Here is a 25,112-nt window from a genome sequence, read left to right as displayed (position 1 = left end):
CCTTTGACACAAAATGCTGTTAAATTGGTTCACAGGCATTATCGGCCTAGTGTCCCTGAATTCAAATGGTGAAAAATGAGACAGTGAAGTCGTAAGGAGACTTTTAATGTCACCACAGCGGCAGAAAAAGGGCACAAGGGAACACACCTCAACTCTTTATAGGGCATAGAGCTCCCGGCTTCACACTGGCTTTACATTTTCCCCATGTATTTTTTTATCAGTAAGACTTTATAATAGTATATGACAAGGAATTAAAAGATTTAATGAATTGTATTATCTACCTGTTGATTGAAGATGTCAGATAATGACTTTATTTTCTCAGGAAAATGGAGCCATTTTCCATTAACAGTCATACTATCTTCCACATCCATGTATCTATCATTCTACTACTTAGAAGGCATTTTACAAATGTTACAATAGTATTGTCCTCTCTATACCTTGTGTGTACTTTCATTAAATGTTTCGAAAACTTTCTCATTTGTTAAGCTGCGCTCATTCGTGGAAATAGGAACAACTGCACCCAGTTTTCCCGGAACTTGGACTGGTTGATCAGCAAACTGGACAGGCTGGAGTCTTCCTCAGGTATTGTGGGAAATATATTTTATTTAGATTGTAATGGAAACCTTGGCCCCAAACAATGAGAACATTGTACAGGGGTAAAAATAATTCGTGGGTGGATGTTAAGATGTTGTCTATTTGATAATGGCACATATTTTATATAACCCCTTAGGAATCCTGGAAGTCCTCCACTGTATCTTGGTAGAAAGCCCGGAGGCTCTGAACATCATCCAGAGAGGGCACATTAAATCCATCATCTCTCTGCTCTACAAGCATGGACGTAACCATAAGGTGGGCAGAAATATGAGCACAACACTCTAAATATTAGACAACAGTGTTTTAGACCAAACAGTGATTGGCTCTTGGTGCAAGTGCTTCAGACTCGATGTGGAACTGCTCAAGCAGAGGACGATTTTATATTGAGTACCAATGTTAGCATGCTGTCATGCCTACAGTTACCATGTTACCATTCATGCTATTCACAAATTTATAAAGTTTACATGCTGTAATAAGTGTGTATGGTAACATGCTTGGACAAATTGAAATTTCGGCATCAGGGTGCTACCAAAGTCATCTGAAATGCTTGATGCTTCTGCAATGCAATGAAATATTTTACTCATAACCAAAGTGTGGGACCAGACAGATTAACATTTCCATCTCCAAAGCTAGACTCGTAATGTTGAGATTTAGTTTTTACATTAGTAAATTAAAAAATGTCAAGCTGTGAAATACAAATACTTATTTAATGTAACACAGGCGGCAGTATTTTTACATGCAAGTGTGTTTTATTAAATGTAGGGAATTTAATGATGTTTTGATGACAAGAGAATTTGATTGAAAAGCCCGCCATTATCCCTTTTCAGCCTGTCTCTACAGGTTCATAACACACAAAAGCCAAGCTAACAAGCTAAAACTCTAAAAACAGTTTATTTAAATGTATTTCTGTGCTTGTATTTGATGACATTCCAGCCATATGTCTTACATGCAACATTCAAATGTCAGTCTCCTAATATTTACCCTGTAAATCGTTCCAGACATGAAAGGGCATCCTTGTAAACAACAGCTGTTGATCATGAGTGACAGTTGGAAGACGATGGTCCTGCTGACTTGAAGGCCCTTCTTGCTCTGTGTTAAAAAAATGCTAAAAGCATTGTACTTGCAAAGAATCTGCCTGAACTACTGATCGTTTCATCTTAGAGTGTGATTGTGTGAAAATGCTTTACACAAATGTCATCTTGTCTTTTTCTATACCAGATTCTGGATGTCCTCTGTTCCCTCTGTGTTTGCAATGGGGTGGCAGTGAGAGCCAATCAGAATCTGATCTGTGATAACCTGCTTCCCAGGAGGGACCTGCTGCTTCAGACTCGACTGGTCAATGATGTTCAGAGGTAAAGAAACAGAAAAGGTGCAGCCTTTTAATGATTTTCTTTTTCCACTTTGAAGTATTCATGGGTTCAAAATATTAGAAAATTTTGGACCAATGATGGTAAAAATATAGTGCATATCCCAGCTTTAATGGTAGAGAAATTGGAGCCAGCATTTAGAGCTAATAAAGAGGGTGTGTTTTTTTAGGTTCAACAGAATGTACCTTACTAACTCTTCACTGTGAGATAAACTACTATTTTGCATCATATACCATTCTTCAATCTCTGTTTTTCATTTCCAGTATGAGGCCAAATATCTTCCTGGGCATTGCTGATGGTTCAGCTCAGTATAAGAAGTGGTATTTTGAACTAGTCATTGACCAGGTGGACCACTTTGTAACTGGAGAGCCGACCCACTTGAGGGTGGGCTGGGCCAACACTAAAGGCTACGCTCCTTATCCTGGTGGAGGAGAAGGGTGGGGAGGCAATGGTGTTGGGGATGACCTGTACTCCTACAGTTTTGATGGACTTCATCTCTGGTCAGGTAGGCATTACAGCTTAATGTTTCACTTCTGGCTGGTCCTGTATATGAGTGTGATTGAGAGGATGGAGTATGCAAGGTCTGAGTTGGCCTTACAGCAACAAGGAAACTCTGAAGTCCCTCTCCAGACTTTGATTAAGATAAGATAAGATAAACTTCCCACACTGGAGAAAGTTCACCATTACAGCAGTTCAAAAGACAGGGGTATAAGGGCAGTAAGAATATATTAAAGACACAGTACAAAAATTGCAGAGAAACATTATATGCAAAAGATGAAATTTTCAATAACTATATACAAAAAGATGGGGTTGTAACAAGTTAGTGTGCATAAGTTACAGTAGCAGCATCAGTAGAATGTGTATGTAAGAGGAAAAGTGCAGTAGTATATGTGGTAGACCAGTGAAGTTATAATGTGGCATTGTACAGTGTCAAATGACTTCCAATTCTGTGTGACGAAGTCCATATGAAAACTTTATTTTCTGCTAAATTTGGAAGACTGTTGGTTATCTTACATGAGAATTTGTAGTACTAATGTATTTCCTTGTGTTTCACATTGGTTTGTAATGGGTAGGGCCTTCTTAGTTTGGTGTATGACCCTTGTTGAAGTCTCAGATGTGGCAAATCAACACGTAATTTATGAGTAAAGACCTGAATCTATTTTATAAAGTATACACTTCCGAAATCACTCTGTATTAATTTGCAGTATTGCCTTGAAATATTTCAAAGTCAGTTGTTGTTTATTATACAAATAGAAAAGGTATTATGGAAGGATTTTGCATTGACAGAAATTACTGTGAATTATGCAGGAGCCTGCTGTCCGCTCTCTAGGTTACCTTTTCTTTTTCAACATTGTGAAGGACAAACAGCATTGACACTGATACAAAATTCCACCATCTAACCTCTACTTGACAGACCTTTTTGAGTCATTCCACTCCTTTACATCGCCTGCAAATCCTAAAATTCTCTGTGTTGACTTAAATATGCCTACCTTACATCTTCAAATTGCACTCAGACACACTGTGAATGTTATAACTGAAGTGCCAGCTGACTCCAGATATGGTCTGTGCCCATAAACGCGGAAAGAACTAGTTAGTAGTTTGGATTCATAGAGCCAGCTGTTGGCTTGTTGACTTTGGGCTGTAAGTTCTTCAGTGACTCTCTTCTCTGCTCTCACACTAAAAGCATAACAACTATTTCACCTCTCTTCCCTTCTAAATCTTCTAAAAGACCCATCACCTCCTCTCATTCATTACATGTCATTCCTTTTAAAGCACTTATCTCCCATCTCTACACCTCTCTGCTCCCCTCTCTTCTTCTCGCCCATCATCCTGCCCTACATTCCCAGTGACATTGCAGCTGTAACAGCCATCTATCCTCTGTCTCTGTCTCTGCCTGGGGTTGTCTAGGCCGAATCCCGAGGGCTGTGGCCTCCATTAACCAGCACCTGCTGAACTCAGATGATGTGGTCAGCTGCTGTCTGGATTTGGGTGCTCCCAGCATGTCCTTCAGGATCAATGGGCAGCCTGTCCAGGGCATGTTCGAGGACTTCAACACTGACGGATTCTTCTTCCCCGTTGTCAGCTTCTCTGCAGGTGTCAAGTAAGGATCTTGTGAAAATAAAACACAGTTGTTACCTCTTAGGTGACCATGCACTCATTTTTTGTATGTTTACGATATATTCCGGGTTGAAACTGATCACTGCTTCCGAATTAGCACGTGTGTGTGTTATATAAGTAAGATGAAAAATAGAACCCTCAGACCCTAATGTGGCATTGGGTTTTAGTCTGGGGGAGCCTTTTTGTCAATATATGGACTGCAGTCCCAGAGTTTCTGATATAGTTGATTACAGCTTTCCTGTCTTTGTAGGTTTACATAAAAAGCAATGATGTAGCATAAATAAAAGCTTACTGACAGGATAGCCCTACTACCCAAATACATTAAAAAAAAAAAAAAACTAATTAAGCAGATACACTGTCATGAAACGAAAAAGTAAATCAATCAAATCAATGTTTTAGAAAGACAACTGACATCATTCCATGAAAACTATACCTTACAACGTTATTTATATTTGTATTAGAAAGTAGAAATAGATGAGGTTGCAGACAATTTTATGTCAGTGGAAGAAGATAAAAAATCCCATTTTTTTTAATGGATTTACTCTCCACTGCAGTCCATGGTGTTATGTAATGACAGTGAAGAAAGCTGTCTGCTGAAATTGTATTTGGGTAGAATACAGTTGCTAGTTTCAAAGTAAGTAAATAGCTGTTCTTAAAATACCCAGTTAGTTATGTACCGTCATCCATTGTTATGTAACTTCTCATCTCAGGGTTCGTTTCCTGTTGGGTGGACGCCATGGAGATTTCAAATTCTTGCCACCCGCTGGTTACTCTCCATGTTATGAAGCACTGTTGCCCAAGGAGAAAATGCATGTAGAGCCTGTGAAGGAGTACAAGAGGGACCATGAGGGGGTCCGTGATCTGCTGGGAACTACCCAGTTCCTCTCTCAGGCCTCCTTCATCCCCACTCCTGTTGACACCAGTCAGGTGAGGTATCAAATTCAGGATATAGCCGGTAAAAAACAATGTAGATAAAAGCAGAGCAAGCGGAGGTCTGAATAAATGTGTTGAGTGTACAATAATCCAAAAAATCTAAATAAATTGTACAGAGAAATGGAAATGGTTCTTTGCTCCTGCTCTAAAAAGGTCTGCTATACAACATTAATAATTGTTGCATATATCCAAAATACATCCATCCATTATCTATACACCGCTTATTCCTCATTAGGGCCGCGGGGGGGGGCTAGAGTATATCACAGCTGACTCAGCATGAAGGCAGGGGACACCTTGGACAGGTCACCAGTCTATCACAGGAATACACAGAGACAAACAATCACACTTATATTGGGAATAGAAACAATCAAACAAAACTTGAGTGTAAAAAACATCAACCAAAAATAAATTGCAACCAAAATAAAGAATATTGGCTAGAAAAAACAACGGAGGTAGAGCTATAAAAACAGAGCATCAGGGCCACACTTAGTGACAGACAATCACTCTCACATTCACACCTATGGACAATTAAGATTTACCAATTAACCTCAGCATGTTTGTGGACTGTGGGAGGAAGTCGGAGTATCTGGAGAAAACCCATGCTTGCACAAGGACAACATGCCAACTCCATACAGGAAGATCCCAGCCCCAGGCCGGGATGCGAACCGGGGATCTTTTAGCTGCAAGGCAACGGTGCTAACCACCAAGCCCACTGTGCAGCCCGTAGCCAAAATACAGTGTAGTGGAAATATTGTAGTCAAGTTTTTGTGATGGTAATGACTTTTGTGATTATCAGTTAAACTCCAGAGCTTTTTTAAGAGTTAAAGTATTCAAGGATTCGAGGATATTTATTGTCATTGCATTTCTGCAACGAAACTTTGTATCACGGTGTTAAAGAGAACTCACTTCTTGAATTGACTAAATGCAAGATTTCTACAGTATTGGCGGTCTGCTCCTCCTTTAAGTATTATTTGAAATTAAAATAAAACTTTTTTAAACCGTCAGGAGGTTTCAGTAATCTTCCCACAAGAAATCGGTTCACTTTGAGCTGAGCACCTGTTATATGATATTCAGTGATGCAGAAATGGCCCTGAAGCACAAATGCAAAGTAGGCGCTGACTTGCTAGCATAATGTAACAAAATGATGTGAAGCTTCCTACAATCCCTATGAATCTAACAATTGTGTAGACAGAAGGGACTTTTTTTTCATTTGTCAGCCCATTTTTTCAGCACCTTTCTTGAATCCAACTGAACCATCTGTTTCCCTTCTCAATGTGCAGATTGTTCTTCCCCCTCACCTAGACAACATCCGGGACAAGTTGGCAGAAAACATTCATGAACTGTGGGGGATGAACAAGATTGAACTGGGTTGGACCTATGGCAAGGTAAAGGTGCTAGAAATCATCACACTCAGACGGTGACAAAATTCACACAAAAACACATCCTTGGAAACGGATAGTAATGACAGTCAACTCTAACATTAAAATGATTGTTAGTAGTTTATTAACACAAAGACTTTCCTCCTTTTAACTCCATGTTATGACTGCTGACATCCTGACCTGTTAATGCACATGACTATAGAAAAATCATCTGTTTCAAAGAAGCAGGTGAAAGATATAATTTTGAAGAATAAAATGAGATCTATCTTTAGGTCAGGTAAAGAAGAGAAGAAATTTAAAAAGGAAAGATGTGTGAAAGGAAGAACAGAAGCACAGAAAGAAAGTATCGTTAACCTAGAAAATGTAATTTTTTTCAAAGAGATTGATTGGGTTTAAGAGGGGTTGACCTTGTGGGTAGTATGCCCCCGCACATCCTCAAATCATTGCGTTTGCTCCCTCCTGTAAAAAAAATCACTATTTGGTATAGTTTTCAGTCCTCTATCTCCTCTCAGCAAGCACAGCTCACAAAAAGCTTTATCTAGAGAATGGAGAGGCAAAGGATAATGTGAGTGAGCTGATGATTATGCATCAGGTTATGTTCTGTTGTTTTTGTTTTTTGCAGTGAAATTACAATACAGTTATGCAGAGATTTTTGTGATTTTTTTAAGCTTTCTTGTTTTCCTGCTAACAAAAGCAATATAAAAAAAAATCCTAGAAAAAAATCCTACCAAACAACAAAAATATCCTTTGACAGTATTTATATCATTTATTAAAATGCAACTGATTCTATATTTCTATGTTAAACTTGGATATCAGATGGGAAACCTCTTACTTTTCATTCAAGGTGCTCAGACATATAGTTTAGGGGTTACTAAAGCTAAGGTCTGTTATATCTAAAGACATATTAATCATTCCTTTCTGCACTGTTTCTATCTTTCTTCCATCATTTTACTGTCACTCACTTGTCCTGTTCACTGCAGAGCAGCCCGTTAGAAGTCTGATCACACACGCTGCCTCTTTTGTACTGTAGTGGTTATCATAGAATCATTTCCCACAGAGGCTGTTTCCACAGCGGCCATTTAACAATCTTAATGAGTGTCTCACCTTCCAGGAGTATGACATCCACATTAATTAAGACTGGGAGAAAGCTCCACTCTGGGGGTTAGCCCAGGTCTTATAGTTTATTAAGGACAACATTTAGGTCTTTACAGCTGCTTGGTGTTTAATTTTGCTGTAACAAGCTCCATGAGCTCAGTTTGACATTGCACAGAAGCCTCTTTGAGTAAGCAGCAGTTATTTGGTTGGCAGGATGCTGCTAAAGTTGGATGCAATTTCATTGTATTGTGTTTGAGTGCTTGGTCTTGCTGTGCATTGCTTATACTGCGTGTGTCTCAGTTCTATTCAGCTGTTGTCAGCAGTAGATAGTGCCTTATCAGAAAGAGTCACTAGCAATGTCTTATTGAGAGTCTGGGTGCAGCAGTAAATTTCTCTCCATAAACTCTCTTGCAGACAGCTGAGCCTCTTGCCACTGTGACTGTGTTCTCTGAGCTGATTCAGGCTTTTTTCTGCTTCATCAAAAAAAATCAACACCGGAGCCTTAAATTAGTTAAAGAGGAAAACAAAAATCCATCAGTGATTGTTCACTGTGGCTAATTTTGACTGCAGTGCAGTTTTTATTTTTACTGGATACTAAACCATCCTTAATGATATCAAACGTTGTGTTTGTTTTGCCTTTAAGTCTGCAATAGTTAAAGATGCTGATAGACCAAAAGAAAGTAAGTGTTGGGAGATGAAACATATAGTAATGATGCCTGACTGTTTTCTCTTCAGGTTCGTGATGACAATAAGAGGCAGCACCCTTGCCTTGTGGATTTTGCAAAGCTGCCTGAAACTGAAAGGAACTACAACCTGCAGATGTCTAGTGAAACACTTAAGTAAGGCTGGGCAATTCTCTAAATAATCCAGTTACCTTTTCGTGGAATTGCTACTGCTCCCTGCTGAATGCTGAGCAAGAGCAGATTACGGCTAAGATTAAAGCAGTGCTTGTAATGACTTGCATCTCCTGAGTGATTTCTGGTATTGATTTTAAGGAAATATTGGGTCCAAAGCTTATTTGAGCCAACTACTGAGTCATCTCACTGTAAAAACATTTGGCTTGGCTCAATAAAGCGACCTCCTTTTACAGTGAGTTTAATTCGGTTGTGCAGTTTGTGATTACATACTGTGGGGCCCCAAATATCGTGTATCCTCACAGCCAAAGCTGAGTGCTGTTGACTGTGTTACTGTATTGATTGAGATTCATCATTGTCTAATGAGCTGTGTTAAAAATGTCGAAGTCTCTCAGTTTATTCCTCTGGTGTAAAACTGTGATAATTTTATTTAGCAAAGTGTAATAGGGGTTTATTATTGGTCATAGCCTTCATTTGTCTTCTTGTCTCACTTCTGTCTTTCATTCTCAGAACCCTGTTGTCACTGGGCTGCCATGTTGCCCAGGTTAATGTTCATGCGGAAGATGATCTCAAGAAAGTCAAACTACCCAAAGAGTATGACATCTTGCTATAAATTTAAGTCAACATGCATTTCCTACTTGTAGAATTTACACCGATCAGGCATAACATTATGACCACCTACAATTCTACAACTGTACAATTTCATTTAGCAGATGCTTTTATCCAAAGAAATGTACATCTGAGAGTAGACACAACACAAGCAAGGAGCTACACTACCGGTCAAAAGTTTTAGGACACCCCAATTTTTCCATTTTTTTCTTGGAAATTATGCATGTTAATGTCTCATTGTTGATGATGAACGCATAGAACAAATAAACAAATGAAGTAAAAAAAAAAACAAAAACAACAAAACATCAATTTAGAAACCAAAATATATTCTGAACTTTTTGCTCATCAAAGTAGCTACCTTTGGCAGATATAACAGCTGAACACACTTGTGGCATTCCTTCCACAATGGAAATTAAATATTCTTCAGAAAGTTCTTCCCAACTCTGTTGCAGAAGTTCCCATAAATGTGACACTTGTAGGTTGCTTTGCTTTCACTCTTCTGTCCAGTTCATCCCATACAACTCCATGAGGTTTAAGTCTGGAGACTGTGCTGCCACTCCATGATTTCAAGCTAACCATCTTGTTCTTTTTTTGTAAGATAGTTCTGGCATAGCTTGGACTTATGTTTTGGGTCATTATCTTGCTGTAGGATGAATCCCTGACCATCTAGGAACATAGCAGAGGGCGCCTCATGGCGCTGCAGGAGGCTGTGGTCGCCATTTTGGTTCAGGGTTCCTCTCACTTTGTACAAATCACCAACCCTGGATCCAGCAAAACAGCCCCAGACCATAACGCTTCCTCTTCCATGTTTGACAGTTGATGTCACACACTGATGAACCATCCTTTTGTCTACTTGATGGCGTACAAAAATCCTGTGTGATGAACCAGAGATTTCAAATTTTGATGCATCAGTCCATAATATCTTCTTTCAGTCTTCAGCGGTCCATTGGAGGTGTTTCATGGCTTAGGCAAGCCTCTTTTTCTTATTCTGACGTCTTAGCAATGACTTTCTTGCTGCCACGCAACATGTCAAACCTGCAACTCCAAGTCTACTCTTCACACTTGTGATGGGGAATAAAATTGCACTCACTTGACACCTTGACTTTCTTTGCAATTTCTTTGTTTTTGTAAGAAAGGCTTACATTTTTTAAGTGTTATGATGGTCTGTCTCTCTTCTATTGTTAATTGCCTTTTTTTTTTGCCATTTTTATAGCACCACACTATTTTCTGCAGTACAATACTGTTCAAATAATGCTCTGGAGGGTGTGGTGCCACAGTGTGTTCCAAGACTACTTTTATGCAGACAGAGTCCATCAGTGAGCCTTGGCCGCCCATGATCCTGCCGCTGGTTCACCACTGTTCCTTCCTTGGACCACTTTTGATAGATACTGACCACTGCAGACCAGGAACACCCCACAAGATCTGCAGTTTTGGAGATGCTCTGAACAAGTCGTCTAGCCATCACAATTTGGCCCTTGTCAAACTTACTCAAACCCTTGTGCTTGCCTATTTTTCCTGATAACACATCAGCTCTGAGGACAAAATGTTCACTTGCTGCCTACTATATCCAACCAACTAACAGGTGCCACGATGAAGAGATAATCAGAGTTATTCACTTCATCTGTCAGTGGTCGTAATGTTATGCCTGATAGGTGTAATTATTCTAGAAATAATGCATTTTTTAGTTACCCTAAATTTACATTTTTTTTAATGCAAATAAACAGTGCCACCACATATATTCTTGTCCAAGCCATATAGATGTCAAGATGCTGTGATTTCATCTTTACCCTTTGGTCTTGCTATGTTTTATTGTCTGCAGCTACATGATGTCTAATGGATATAAGCCTGCGCCACTGGAACTCTCTGACGTGAAACTGACGGCAGGTCAGGAGGTTCTAGTTGATAAACTGGCCGAAAATGCACATAACGTGTGGGCCAAAGACAGAATTAAACAAGGATGGACCTATGGCATCCAGCAGGTAAAAGTATTTTGTTTTCCCACAGAGAAAGGAATTGACCCTAGATTTGAAAATGGCTAGTAGTGAGTAATAAAATATTTTATTACATTAACACCTGCAATGCTACAAAACTGAGTATTTTACTCATTTACTTTCTTTTTATGTGCACCTAGCAAAATGAATTCAGTCTGATAGTGTGTTTACTTTTTTATTGGTTTATTTTTTTGTTTTTTTTGTGGCAGGATTTGAAGAGCAGGCGTAATCCTCGCCTGGTGCCATATGCTTTACTGGATGAACGCACTAAGAAATCTAACAGAGACAGTCTGAGAGAGGCCATCAGGACTATGGTTGGATATGGATATGACATTGACCCCCCAGACCAAGAGGGTGAGCCTCTGTTGCTGACATATGTAATATGTAATTTTCTGTGGCATGAACTGTGGATTGTAAGTGAACTAGTATACAGCTAATGTGATCTGATTAACACTCATTGTTATCTGCAAGCACAGCTTCCAGTTAACATGTTGTGAATGTTCAGATATATGCTTACTTTGGCCATGGTCAACTTATATATTTGGTGTATTTATATAGCACTATACTATCTACTACACTTTAGTGACTGCGTTCTTTTCACTGTGTAACCAGGAAAAAGAAAATACTATTAACTTTCTCTTCAGTTTTGCTTATTGGGTCTGTCATTGTACAACCAAACAACATTGCTGCAAATATCAGCACGTGTATCCATCATGTTAAAGCTGTTTTTCTCTCCTTTGTCAAAGTTGTGCACGTGTTAGATGATCAGAGCATCGAGACCATCCGCTTGTTCCGTGTGGAGCAGACGTATGCGGTGAAAACGGGGAAGTGGTACTTTGAGTTTGAGGCTTTGACTGGAGGAGATATGAGGGTTGGTTGGGCCAGACCGGGCTGCAGGCCTGATGTGGAACTGGGAGGGGATGACCAGGCCTTCGTCTTTGATGGATATAGGGTAAACCACATGTGCCCTTTCTTTTAACCACGTCACAGACTGACAGCAATTTAGAAATATTTAGATTTTTGGAATAACAAAGATATTTTTGCACTACTTTAAGATTTCCTTGCACTGTAAAGGAGAAGCTCTGCAATCTCGTTATACATTGTATAATGACAATAAAGAATATTCTATTCTATTCTATTCTATTCTATTCTATTCTATATAGTTTCAAAAAGTTATAGAAATCCCAAAATAAAACTAATATATGCTTGTATACATTAAGATTTTTGTGAAGATCAATTGGCAAGGGCCATAAAAAGGTAAATAGTAACATAACATAAAAAATGAGCTTCAGTGTATTTAAAAAAGACATTTGATTTTTTTTTCTTAAGGGTCGACGTATGCATGCAGGCAGCCGCTATTTTGGACATCCCTGGAAAAAGGGCGACGTGGTTGGTTGCATGATCAACATGGAGGACAAATCCATGATTTTCACCCTTAATGGAGAGCTCCTCATTACCAACAAGGGTTCTGAGCTTTGCTTCACTGACTTTGAGACAGAGGATGGTGAGGGCTACACACTCCAGTCAACTTAAGTGCTAATTCATTCATGTATTCTGTGTGTGTTCCCTCCACAGTGTCTCCAGGGGTAAGACTGTGTTTGTTTGCATGAGGCAAAACAAAAAAAAAAGCACTACAAAATGCTAACAGTGTTGCAAATTAATGCAATGTGTCATTGGCCCATTGCTCTGTAAATGAACCATCTTTTAGGACCAGACAGGGTAGACAGTCACATAGGAACAAAGTTCATCTATTAAAATTCATTAGAGTTGATGTATGATGGATTCTGCTGCATAGACAGTTTGCAGACTGCATAAATATATGACACTGATATGAGTTGTTCCACTGCTAATAAAGATGCGTATTTAGGAAGCTAGCTCTCTTAGATTAAGAGTTTAATCATTTTAAATAATATAAAACATTCCTTTAGACATGTCACTTTTTTTGTTTTAATTAAATGTGCAAAGAAATGTATTTTAAGTTTTTTCAGAAGGAAACCTCTAAAAGTCAGAAGTCATATTTTAGAAAACACAAATATTTTCTAATTGTATGTGAATTAAGCACAGATAAATAGTAATTTCTCGGCATTTCTGTTAGCTCTTAAACCCACTAATCAACCTTATCCTCCTTCAGGCTTCATCCCTGTGTGCAGTCTCGGCATGTCTCAGATCGGTCGTATGAACCTGGGCAAGGATGCCAGTACGTTTAAGTACTACACCATGTGTGGTCTCCAGGAAGGTTTTGAGCCCTTTGCTGTCAACATGAAAAGAGAGATCACAATGTGGTTCAGCAAGCGCCTGCCCACCTTTTTCAATGTACCCCTGGAACACATGCATATTGAGGTAGAGAAATGTTTTCATTAGCATTAATGTTATTATTATTGGTAGTAGTAGTGGTATTCATATCATGACTCCGCCAAGGAACGCAGCAGAGTTATGTGACGATCGGCGTATGTTTGTCCTTCTGTGAATTCGTCTTTCTGTGCACGTCTCAAAAACAGAATAACGGATTTGGATGAAATTTTCAGAGATCCAGAGATTTCTTAATGGTTTCCCATTGCGAGATAGCGACACAGCGTCACTGTACTATGACAAGTGAGTCCCATGAATTCTTGCTGCCCGCTACATATTGAGGGACCACGATTCGGTATCCATACATAGCATATATGTGCATAGCACACACCTGTGCTTAACGCAAGGTCATTTTTCATTAAAGATTTCATCCATCGGGAATGGTGCAAAGACTGAGCAGCCTTGGCGGAGTACTGCGCTCTCTGAGTGCTTTTTTTTTTTTTTTTGTCTGCATTTATTCTCATTGTTTAACTCCACAGAAGGGGTGTCAACATTATATGAGATTGATGCATATTTTAGTCTTGCAGCCAAATATTTTAATATTTAGTGCATGTGTGTGACCATTACCAGCCCTCTCTGAAAGCTAAGCAGACATTCTTTATTAGAATTCCCTATTATGAGCCAGGGAGGGCAGTGCTACACCTCTGAGTGCTTTTCTTGTTACTATTGCCATTTTATGTTCTTGGTCACAGAGACTGTGTCATTGAATATATGGCTATGTGTTACCATCTGGAGTTTTATAATTTTCTGTATATACAGACCTATTCATTATGATAAGGGTAGCTGAAATCCAAGCTCAAAGAAAAGGATTAAAACTAGTAATATGTTTGTAGGACACATTATTATTATTACTAATCCTTGCATTTGGGCTTGGATTCCCTCTTCCTAACTCTTAACTTCTCAGGTGACGAGGATCGACGGAACAGTAGACAGCCCTCCATGTCTTAAGGTCACCCACAAGACATATGGCACCCAGAACAGCAACAGTGACATGGTTTACTGTCGACTCAGCATGCCTGTGGAGTTCTACTCTTCAGACAAGTTACTGGATGAATCACTGAAACTCAGGTTAGACATTCAGTGAAGCATTTGATTTCTTGAACAATGGCTTCAAACTGATCATTTTGCTCACATTGCCTCAGTTTCTCTGTCTGAAATACATTAATCGATGTTATTTCTAACTTCAGTCCTATTTTTGTTTCTACAGCCATCCTCCAAAAGAAGATGGAAGTATTGACTATGGAAGCATTACAACTGTAACTCAACCTAAATCCTCAAATACACACATGGTGTATGAGAAATGTTGCTCTGATTTACTCCTCTGTTCTCTCAGAGTAACCTTTTTGCTCTTTGTTGCTTTTTTAACATTGGCAGTATTACCACTCAGTGAGAGTGTTTGCTGGACAGGACCCCTCCTCAGTGTGGATTGGCTGGGTCACACCTGACTATCATTACTATAGCAAGAACATCAGCCTCAGCAAAATGCGAACAGTCACTGTCACCCTGGGAGATGAAAGGGGCCGGGTCCATGAGAGGCAAGTTCCCTGCTTTTATAATATCTGGTGTTACATGAAAAATGGGAATCCTATTATATGTAGAGCCTGAGAGGACACTGAAGAGTGTCTGTTTTCACAAAAGCATTTTGAGATGATACTCAAATTTTTTTCTTACAATACTGTCTCCATTCCCCTTCATTACTTTTGGATTTCTCCGGACACTTTTCTTGTTGTTAGTATACTGAAGGCCAGAAAGAGGAAAAAATGAAGTTGGTCCATTCAAGTAGGGTAGTGGGTGGTGCTGCAAGAAAATGTAAGAAGTTGAAACATATGAAAGCGAAGAAATCAAGTTCAAGCTGCACAGGAACCCAAAAGTGTTACAAAAACAGCAAAAATATCTAGAATAACAACTTATGCCCGGGTAAACTCGCTCCAATTAGCAAATTACTGTAAAAAAACAACAAAAAAATGATTTGACACTATCTTTTTTTACAGTCCAAATTATTTTGAATGAACAAACAAAGCTTTACAAACTGGTTTAATCAGTAACACAATTTTTTCTTTGATGATGGAAGTGTTGCAGTCATTTTAGCAATCGTCTCCTCAAAGTTCCAACAGTTACTGCAGTGCACATATTGACATGCTTATACCAGGTCTGATTTGGATTACTTCATTTAATTTACATTACAAGGAGGACGGCATCAGATATCACAGATCGAAGAAAGATGTCAAAAATTTATATAGTCCGGTGCCTCTTTCTGTTGTGATGCTTAATGTAAACTATTGCTAAACAACTACCAACAGTCCTGCATGATTAGTACCTATATATGTATTTGCCTCCAAATTAATCATCTAATAAATAATTTTAAAAATATGCTTGGGTGTTTATCAGTATGGTAAGTCTATATTTTAAAGTAAAGGTATTCCCATAAGCCATAATTTGACCTTGGATTCACACGTCTTTTGTGGCTGAAGAACCAAAGACATATTGACTTATCCTTTGTCAGTTGGTTTTCATCCTTATTCAGTATTCATGGGAGTAAGTAGGGAACAGAGCTTCTGTGTGTATCAGACTGAATATGAATGAGGTGAAAGTCACGAGTCAACACAGATCAATGAATGTTGATTTAATAAAAAAAAATTTTGCGCAAATTTTTTATTTTTCACCTGTCTTTGTTGTCCTGTGGATGTTAAGATTCACTTGTATTTATGGATGCTGAGCTTCTGTTCTGGCTGTTTTTTTGCTGCAGTGTTCAGAGGAGTAACTGCTACATGGTGTGTGCAGTCGACGCAGTTGGCCCATCTTCCTCTAGCCGCTCCAACTCTGACCTGGAGATCGGCTGTCTGATTGACCTGGCCACTGGCCTCGTCTCCTTCACTGCCAATGGCAAGGAACTATCTACAACCTATCAGGTAAATGAACAAACTACAACTCGATGGTTAGACACACAGGACTGATGTACAGGGGCAAACTGGCTCATAAACTTCATTATATGCATCCAATTAATTCTTTCACCTTGTGGTAAATCTATTATATTCATATAGTCTTTTTCTCCTGTACATACAGCTTTCCAATCCATCCTGGAAAAAAGAAAATACTATAATGCTGTTTAATTAACACTGACTACTCCTCCAACACTCACTTACTCATCAAATATTTGTATTGCCCGCACAAATTCAGAAAGATCTTCCCTTCTATAGTCCTTTCAGGTAATGTTAACAAATTTGCACTGCAGTAAACTGGACCTGCAGAAAGGCAGTTAGGAAATTACACAGCTGAATTTTCATCAGATTTCAGTATTAGACTCATAGCAAGGACAGACATTACTCAGTGATCCTTGCCTCGCCTTGCTGATTGCAGGTTTTTAGGGATTCATATCGACTACATGACTAGACTTTTTTTCTCTCCTCTTTTCACAGCTTGATTTCTCCATGAATTGGCAGTTTTTAGAAAGGAAGCCCTTTGAGGGAATCAAGAGAATCCAAAACTCCTTTCCTATTATGACATCAAAGCTCTGATTTCTGAGTTTATTTTTCTGGCTTTGTATTTCTTTTAGTCCATGATGGTTGTCATTGATGCACCAACAAATACTCATTGGACTTACATTGAAACTCCTCCTAATCCATGGGCTTAAAGGTTAAAAGCTTTCTGACATTTGTTAAATTTGCTAGAAGAGCACAATGCTGAGTATCACAGTTGCATAATAAGATAATAACAATTACCACACATTCTAGATTCCATAAAATGTTTAGTTCAGCGCAGATCTCTGCCATGTCTGTGCTGTTCATAGACTGTATAATGAAGATGTACGTAGCGCCTGGCTCCAAAAATGAAGCCTACCCGAAGTGTCAAAAACTTGCAATATCACACCATCCACCAGGGGCTGGCTCCAAAAGGCTCTGGCTCCATAGACCCCAATTCATCGTGGGAAAAACTAAAATTTGATCGACTGTTTTTCTACGGCTCAGGGTTTTTTTTTCGTTAGCTGTTATGGTCAAAACGAGAGATCAGGTGGCCGATCTTAAAATCAATCAGTGCTGAATTTTATATAGAGCGTTAAAGTTTTGCGGAGCCAGGGGGCGGGGCTACTTGATTGACAGTCTGGTCTGGAATGATTGACAGGTCCTATGGAGGAGGCAGCAGAGACTCTGCTCTCCTCGTTTGGATTAATTCTGATATAATAACTGTTGGTTTTAACCACTGCCTTAGATGGACAATAAAGTTTATTCTTTTTATTCTAATGTATCATTAGCATTAACATGAGCTCCGCACAGTTATCTGACCATACACTGTTGTATGAACAGAAGCTGTTAAAAACAGTCTGAACCAAAGAACAGAGATATTAAATCAGAACTGAACTGTTCTTCATTCACTGAACTGAGAGATCAACATTCATCAGCAACAGAGTTTTGTGGAGGAACATTACCGTAGATTCATATCTATCTGCTGATCATTAACGAACTGCACCTCGAGACAGCAGTTGATCTATTATGACTGATCAGCTGTGACCTGCAGGACACTTAGCTACAGCTAACAGTTAACTAGTTTATGACACTGACAAACCGGATTTAGCATCAGTGTGAACACAAAGTTAGGAAACGTAACTTGATATTTACAGAACAATTTTAAAACACGATGTTAGAACATGTTTATATCAGAGATGTTAACTTACAGTAACTTCAGCTACAGTAACGTTGGTCACTGCTTTATATGTGATATTCTCCAGTTGTGGAGAAGAGTACAACTAGTTACAAAGATGACTTTAACACTTACCTGTAGAGTTTAGCTCCACTTTGGGATGCTAACGTTGTTCGCAGCAGCGTCGGTAAACAGCAGAAGCTGGTAAATGTGGGCGGGACAGAGAGTCCTCAGCTCTCAGTCTGACCAATCACTGCTCTCCGGCTCCGCCCTCTGAGAATCTGTTTTTCGTCTCTGGCTCCAAAAATCCAAGATGTCAACAAGGAAGTAGCAAAATCCAGGCTTCATTTTCTCAGTGCAGAAACCAACGGGCGACGTCACGGTAGCTGCGTCCATCTATATATACAGTCTATGGTGCTGTTTTATCTTGGTAGACTTTTAAATCCTCTATTCTGAAGGGACTGAGTATATGTGAATACATTGGGAATGTGTGATAGCTTGACTTTGGCTTATTTTCAGGTGGAGCCAAATACCAAGCTCTTCCCAGCTGTGTTTGTACAGCCCACCAGCGCAAACCTCTTCCAGTTTGAATTTGTCAGGATCAAGGTTTGTCTCTTTTCTAATCTGACACTGAAGTTTTGCACTGTTTTATGCATTCATTTATTTTAACAGTAATTACTGATTCCATCTTCCTCACAGTAATTATTGGATTTCTATAATACTGTATGTCAAGTATTTTGACATGAGGTCTTTTACCTTTTTAATGTTTGTCATCTTCAGGTAATCGGGCACTAGTCAACAGTCCTAAATTTTGACTCAGTGACTCACTTAGGAATGCTTTTGCAGTCATTTATGGGTGCTGTCTGTGCCTGAAAAAATAGCAGTTAGAAGTAAACAATGACTGAAATTGATATTTTATATATTCAGAAAAGTACTTAGGATAATATAGGGAAAATAAAAAATTCTGAATTAAATATGAATGAAGTTAAACTTCTCCTTTTGCTCAAGGATCCCTCAAGGTCCTCAGAGCTCTTTTATAGCACAAGTGTTTTTAGAATCAAAATATTATTTTAAGAAAATTTAATATTCACACCAAAAGCATGTGATAGGTAATATAGCTATTCATTCTTGAAGATTGCTTTTTAATATATATTTTTTCCTTCTGATCCCAGGATGCCATGCCGCTCTCAGCAGCTATATTCAAGAGTGAGCACAGGAACCCAGTGCCACAGTGTCCGCCACGACTGGATGTGCAGACTATCGTGGCTGTGATGTGGAGCCGAATGCCGAATACCTTCCTCAGTGTGGAGACAGCTCGGGTCAGTGAAAGGCATGGCTGGGTGGTCCAGTGTCTGGAACCTCTGCAGATGATGGCCGTGCATATACCTGAAGAGAACAGGTAATATAATGGAAACACGCATTTAGGTTAAGAACATATAGACACAATCACATGACTGTCAAAAAATGTTTTAAAAAAATGACGTGGAGAATCATCACTGGTGATTAAGGTTGGGTCTGCAGCTACCACACAGAGAAGAAACAGCAGTTCACACAATGGAAGAGTCACAGGTTCCAATAACGAGCTATGGCGTCCAGGTTTTTAACCACAACCATTGCTCTCTGCCCACCCTGTTCACTAGCTTTGGTAACTCGGGACCTCTTCCTTTTCCCCCAAACTGAAATTCAAGTTGAAAGGTTGAGATTTTGACATGGTTTAAGAATTCAGTGCTTACCACAGATGGTGCTTGACAGGTTTACATGACGGGACTTCGAGGGATCCAGTGTTGCAATAGCATACAAAGCGTTGCTTTTCTGCAGAAGGAGACTACTTTCACAGGGATGGCAGCCAAATTTAGTTCTTCATTTTTATGCACATTCTCAAACATTTTTGATCACCCCTCGTAGAGCTGAAGGACCCTGAAAGACTCACTATAAAAGCCTACAAACAACCCATACCATAACATTCTGTAAAATACCATAGTTACACTTATCTCTCAAATAAAACAAAAATAACTTTTTCCAAGCCTAATTTTCAGGAAAATCTGTTATATGCTGCAATGTGGCGTCCCATCTCTCCATGGCAGTGGAGAACTTTCAGATGTATATACCATGCACATTACTAAATAAAAACCGTCAAATTCCTTGGTAATTATACAACAGTGTGGTTGAAATAGTAAGAGATGTTAAATGTAGTTTGTTTCTTTGGAGTTGGTGGAAGAGGGCCTCTTAAAATCTTTGTCCATGGTACATGTAAGCGTATATTGTTACTGTCAACATATGTGATGAGTACCAACATTGGTAACATTGTTTTTTCAATATTTGCAAGACGACTCTGTAGTTTGCCAGCTAGTGCGTGCGACTGCAATATAAACGACCTCTTAGATCTCTGCTATCCTACTCTGTGTTTTTCTTATAGGTGTTTGGACATCATGGAGTTATCTGAGCATGAAGACCTAAGGAAGTTCCACTACCACACACTGAAGTTGTACTGCGCCCTCTGTGCACTGGGAAACACTCGTGTAGCTCATGCCCTCTGCAGCCATTTGGACCAGTCACAGATTCTCTACACCATCGACAACCAGTACCTCTCTGGCATGCTGAGAGAGGGTTTCTACAATGTCCTTATCAGGTGTGCTGGGTGCACTGCTGTTAACTTGGTTTGAATACAACATAATCAGATAATAGGATTTTATTTTATTGATCAGGTTGTGGTTTTGAAATGCTTTTCTCATTTATCTTCAACTTGACTTGCTGTTTTGAAAATTGTCTCATTTATCTGCATTTGAGATATGAAGGAGTAGAAATTATAGTGAGAAAAATAATACATATTGCTGTCAGTGATACAAAATGAAATACAGGTGGTAGAATTACCAACTTCAGCTGTCATCCACAGAAAAGACAAAAGGGTCGACAGAAAATATTTTACTAATGAGATAATCTAATGATAGTTTATGATTGAATTATGAGTTATTTCAGTGTCAAATCCAGCACCATTAACTGATAAAATGATGGAGCGGTAACCAAGATCTCTGTGTGAATTTATTTTATAAATCTTAATAATGGTTTTGCGATGTGTTTGTATTGCCACCTCACATCTAGTGTAATTTAATCTCTCTTTACTTGACATAATGTGATGTCACATGATTGGGCCAACATCATACATTATGAATGTGATCTGGTACTTTGACAACGTAGTAACCTACTGATATTATCATTGATAAGGCTGCTTTAGGTGAGGGTTATGAACGTGTGTGATTGAAAGACTTTGTCTCAGGAGTTTGATTATGAACCCCCAAAGAGTTGGAAAACAGTAACTAGTCAGGTAATCTCTGAATCATGGGTATTGATCAACAACCCTGTTGTCTCGTGGATATATTATGGAAGTTTTGTGCAATGGGGCTGTAGAAATCTCACTAATTGAACATTTATACTACTTAGGGAGGGTTATTTTTAAACCTACATCTAGAGCACTGAATCTTTATTTGCTGGTGTTTGTAATGGCCAGTGTCTCCAGACATATGCAGTGACTGAACTAATTCCTCTTATTGCCAGCATCCATCTTGAGACGGCAAAGGAGGCTCGCCTAATGATGAACAACGAGTTCATTATCCCTGTGACGGACGAGACGCGTTCCATCAAGCTGTTCCCTGACGAGTCAAAGCGGCATTCTCTTCCTGGCGTGAGCTTGAGCACCTCCCTCAAACCTCGCGTCAACTTCTCCCCTGTCGGCATCATCAACACCAAACGCCACCAGTTTCTCTACAGCCCACAGATCCCACTGGGCATCCTGAAAGAAAAAGCTATCAGCATGCTTACGGAGGCCGTGCAAGGTGGAGGGATCCACATCCGAGACCCAGTAGGTGGGAGTGTTGCGTACCAGTTTGTTCCCATTCTGAAACTCATTGGAACACTGTTGATCATGGGTGTCCTGACCAGTGAGGAGGTGAGGCTGATTCTCCTCTTGATTGACCCCAATGTGTTTGGGGAGGCAAAAGAGAACGAGGAAGTGAAAGGGGATGAGGTGGCTGTAGCTGGAGAGAAGGAGGAGGTGAGCAAGAATGAGGAGAAGGCTGTGGAGGCAGGAGAGGAGGAGACCAAAGAGAGCAAACCGCCCATCAAAGGCCTGCTGGAGAAGTCACTGCCTGAGTCTGTCAAACACCAGGTAATTAAAATGATCATGAAAAAATACACATACACACACACACACATTTAATTTCAATGATCAAGACTGAGGATTGAAAGAAGTTGCATGAAGCTAAATCCATTAATTTATCTGCCAAAGTTTTAATTAAATTTTAATTTTGCCCATCTTATTTTCCTTCATCCGATTTGGTACACTAATTCCACATTTGTCAGCAGTTCTGACTTTTATGATTCATCTCTTGCTGAGAAGTGGCTGCATGAGTGCAAAGCAATGTAGTGGCTGAATACTAATGGTCCTGTCAATGACAAAAGCTTTACAATGCTGTAAACATAAAAATTTTACAACAAACAACTTTTAACGCATGGATGATGTAGGTGGTGGAAAATAGTAGTAATATGCTACTAATATCTCTCTGTATAAAATCACGTAAGCCCAAATAGTCGACATAAACATCATCATCCAAAAACAGCACTGAATAAGAAAGCCATGAGAAAAAAATAAAAGAAGTATAAGAAAAATATTTTTTCATATTTGGAATTGATTTGTGCCATTTTCAGATGTGTGAGCTGCTGCACTACTTCTGTGACTGTGAGCTGAAGCACCGCATCGAAGCCATCGTGTCTTTCTCTGACAGCTATGTTTCCAAGCTGCAGTACAATCAGAAGTTCCGCTACAATGAGCTAATGCTGGCTCTCAACATGTCGGCTGCCGTCACTGCCAAGAAGACTAAAGAATTCCGTTCACCGCCACATGAGCAGGTACAATGTTGAAATAGAGTTCGTGTATAAGAATTTGTTTACATCCTGTTTGAGAAGTAATTTATGTTCAACATTGTTTTGTGGTTTTATACTGCAACAAAACCCTGACACCGTGGATCACTTGGATCTTGAGGTGGAAAGAAATCAATGACCTTGACTGGTACAGAGGCAGAGACTGTAAGACAGGGTTTTATTGTTCTCTGAATCCCTTTTAGTTTTCATTTGTTTCTTGACTTTTCGTTCAGCTAGAATTCCCAAAGGGTAAATTTGACCATATGTGAAGCAAAATTGAATTTGAATTGAGTTGGTTGTGCAGTGAGAGCTAAACGTTTGGCATTTAAGAGGAGAATATTGTTATTCATCCCACAGGGGGAATATATGTTACACTGTTTAACTTTTGAACTTTAAAAGAAGTTTACAGCTCTGGATGCATTGTGAAACACTGTAGGCACAGCAGAATATTAAAGTACAAAAACACAAGGTCACACTTGCTAGATTCACAGCGCATACAGTAGATGCTTCTTGGGAGTCTAAATCAAAACAGCAAACAGAGCAGTCTCTGCTATCTGAACCTCATACCAAAATATACCCCTGATGGTTTACTCACTAATAACAGATGTTGAAGCAATTGACCTCAACTCAGGTTTCGTTACACCATGCTTTCAGGGCAGACTGGGGAAAGATTGGATTGTGTAGTCTGTATTGTTTGTTTGAATCTATGATGGGCCAGGCTCTCACTACTGGGGTTTCACACTGATTTCCTTTTCACCTTTCCGACAATCAGAGCAGAAATCTGGATTGGAACCGATATTGGGCCCAGATTATTTGGTCAAGTGAGGGTTTAGAGATATAGCCTGAAACCTCCCAAAGTGCTCATTGATTAATTTGGGCTGCCGTGATTAATATCAGATATTTTGATATTTCCAAGTTAAAATCAGCATGAGTAGACATCCAACAAGTTGCGTTAATTATCTGTTGATAATTAAAACATGTACTCATCTGTCAACTTGTGTAACATCTTGTTTCGTTTTCCTGGTTTTTACTATTTTATGATACAACAGAAGTTTATATATAAACTGCCTTTGCTGAAAACCTCGGTAAAGTGTTGGATCTTACTGCTCAGTGGCTCACTATGACTAAACCTAAGTGTATCCACAGATCTAATATGTTGTGTCCTTTACACCACATACTACCAGTGTTTTTAAGCTCATTGTTTAATAAGTGTCAGAAGCTGTCCCTAATGGGTAGGTCCCAGTTAACGCTCATTTTTCTTTCAGTCAATCATCAGAGCCAGAGCAGAAAGTAAGAGACATGTACAGCATGATTATTTATTTCTGCCCACTAGCCAAGTCTCAGTTGCTTCATTTTCTTTGTGTTGAGATCACTTATTGTGCCAAGCAACTTTCATGGATACACCAGAGCAGCATTTCAAAGAGGGATCCAGAGTTTTAAATCTGCATACTGCAATGTATTTATGCTACTTAGCTGGACTTCACCTGAGTTGTTAAACCTTGTAAAATAAGCACATACCCACTGCTTCAATCTGATGCCTGAAAAATACTTAGTGGTGGTCAGCAGCAGATGTATACTGTAAGCAACATTCTCCATGATTGCTGTGTGCTCCTCCCATGGTTTATTAAAAAGCTCTGCCAGAAATAGACTTCAGAATAGCCAAGCCAGACTCTGAATTTGGGTAGCCTTAGAAAGCATCTCATTTATATTTAGTGTTCTATAGTTAGCTTGTGAAATTAAGCAATCACAGCAAATTTGCAGTTACTTAAGATATCTTATTTTTTAAGACTATTCAGCATCACAGAACATGAATTGTTTTAGTATTTTATTTCACACTTGCAACCAGACTTGATGTTAACTTTCAGGCTATTTCTGTCTGGGTTGAACAGACAGACACTATCTAAAAGCCTGAATGAGCACTTACTGCAGGACTTTGCCTGAGCAATTCTGCCTGTGTCTCAAGATGGTAATGTGCTGTCCTGTGTCACTTTCCACTGCTCTGTGCTATACCATCGATGTTTTATTCATTCATTCACACTCTTGTGGTGTTGTTTGCTCATTCTCTCTCCATCTCTTCATCTGTTGTCCTCTCTAAAATGTTTTATACCTTCCTCACTGTCTGCTTTTTTAGCCTTATTACACTGTTTGTTTCCTGCAGATCAACATCCTGTTAAACTTCAGTGCAGGAGAGGACTGTCCCTGCCCTGAGGAGATCCAGGATGAGCTCAACGCCTTCCATGAAGAATTGCGACTGCACTGTGGTACAGTCCAACT

At 39.3% G+C, this 25,112-nt stretch overlaps 1 protein-coding gene across 4 annotated transcripts in view; it reads left to right on the top strand.

Annotated features, from left to right (window-relative positions):
- Positions 1–25,112, top strand: part of ryr3 (ryanodine receptor 3) — a 121,347-nt gene that overhangs the window by 45,234 nt on the left and 51,001 nt on the right. For all 4 annotated transcript variants that reach the window (XM_023280941.3, XM_023280939.3, XM_035953146.2 and 1 more), the window contains 24 exons: positions 487–582; positions 731–849; positions 1,813–1,946; positions 2,225–2,466; positions 3,870–4,062; positions 4,790–5,006; positions 6,293–6,397; positions 8,222–8,325; positions 8,851–8,934; positions 10,769–10,928; positions 11,150–11,294; positions 11,687–11,892; positions 12,270–12,444; positions 13,072–13,280; positions 14,194–14,357; positions 14,497–14,545; positions 14,664–14,824; positions 16,036–16,198; positions 18,444–18,530; positions 19,097–19,323; positions 20,341–20,553; positions 21,477–22,086; positions 22,626–22,826; positions 24,997–25,099. In XM_023280941.3, coding sequence (XP_023136709.2) covers positions 487–582; positions 731–849; positions 1,813–1,946; positions 2,225–2,466; positions 3,870–4,062; positions 4,790–5,006; positions 6,293–6,397; positions 8,222–8,325; positions 8,851–8,934; positions 10,769–10,928; positions 11,150–11,294; positions 11,687–11,892; positions 12,270–12,444; positions 13,072–13,280; positions 14,194–14,357; positions 14,497–14,545; positions 14,664–14,824; positions 16,036–16,198; positions 18,444–18,530; positions 19,097–19,323; positions 20,341–20,553; positions 21,477–22,086; positions 22,626–22,826; positions 24,997–25,099 — 4,167 coding nt within the window. The remainder of the gene's footprint in view (positions 1–486; positions 583–730; positions 850–1,812; positions 1,947–2,224; positions 2,467–3,869; positions 4,063–4,789; positions 5,007–6,292; positions 6,398–8,221; positions 8,326–8,850; positions 8,935–10,768; positions 10,929–11,149; positions 11,295–11,686; positions 11,893–12,269; positions 12,445–13,071; positions 13,281–14,193; positions 14,358–14,496; positions 14,546–14,663; positions 14,825–16,035; positions 16,199–18,443; positions 18,531–19,096; positions 19,324–20,340; positions 20,554–21,476; positions 22,087–22,625; positions 22,827–24,996; positions 25,100–25,112) is intronic.

Source organism: Amphiprion ocellaris, chromosome 12 (assembly GCF_022539595.1).
Source record: "Amphiprion ocellaris isolate individual 3 ecotype Okinawa chromosome 12, ASM2253959v1, whole genome shotgun sequence".
NCBI classification, from domain to species: Eukaryota; Metazoa; Chordata; class Actinopteri; family Pomacentridae; genus Amphiprion; species Amphiprion ocellaris.
The sequence above is the reverse complement of the archived record's forward strand: the minus strand, read 5'-3'. Positions and strand labels throughout refer to the sequence as shown.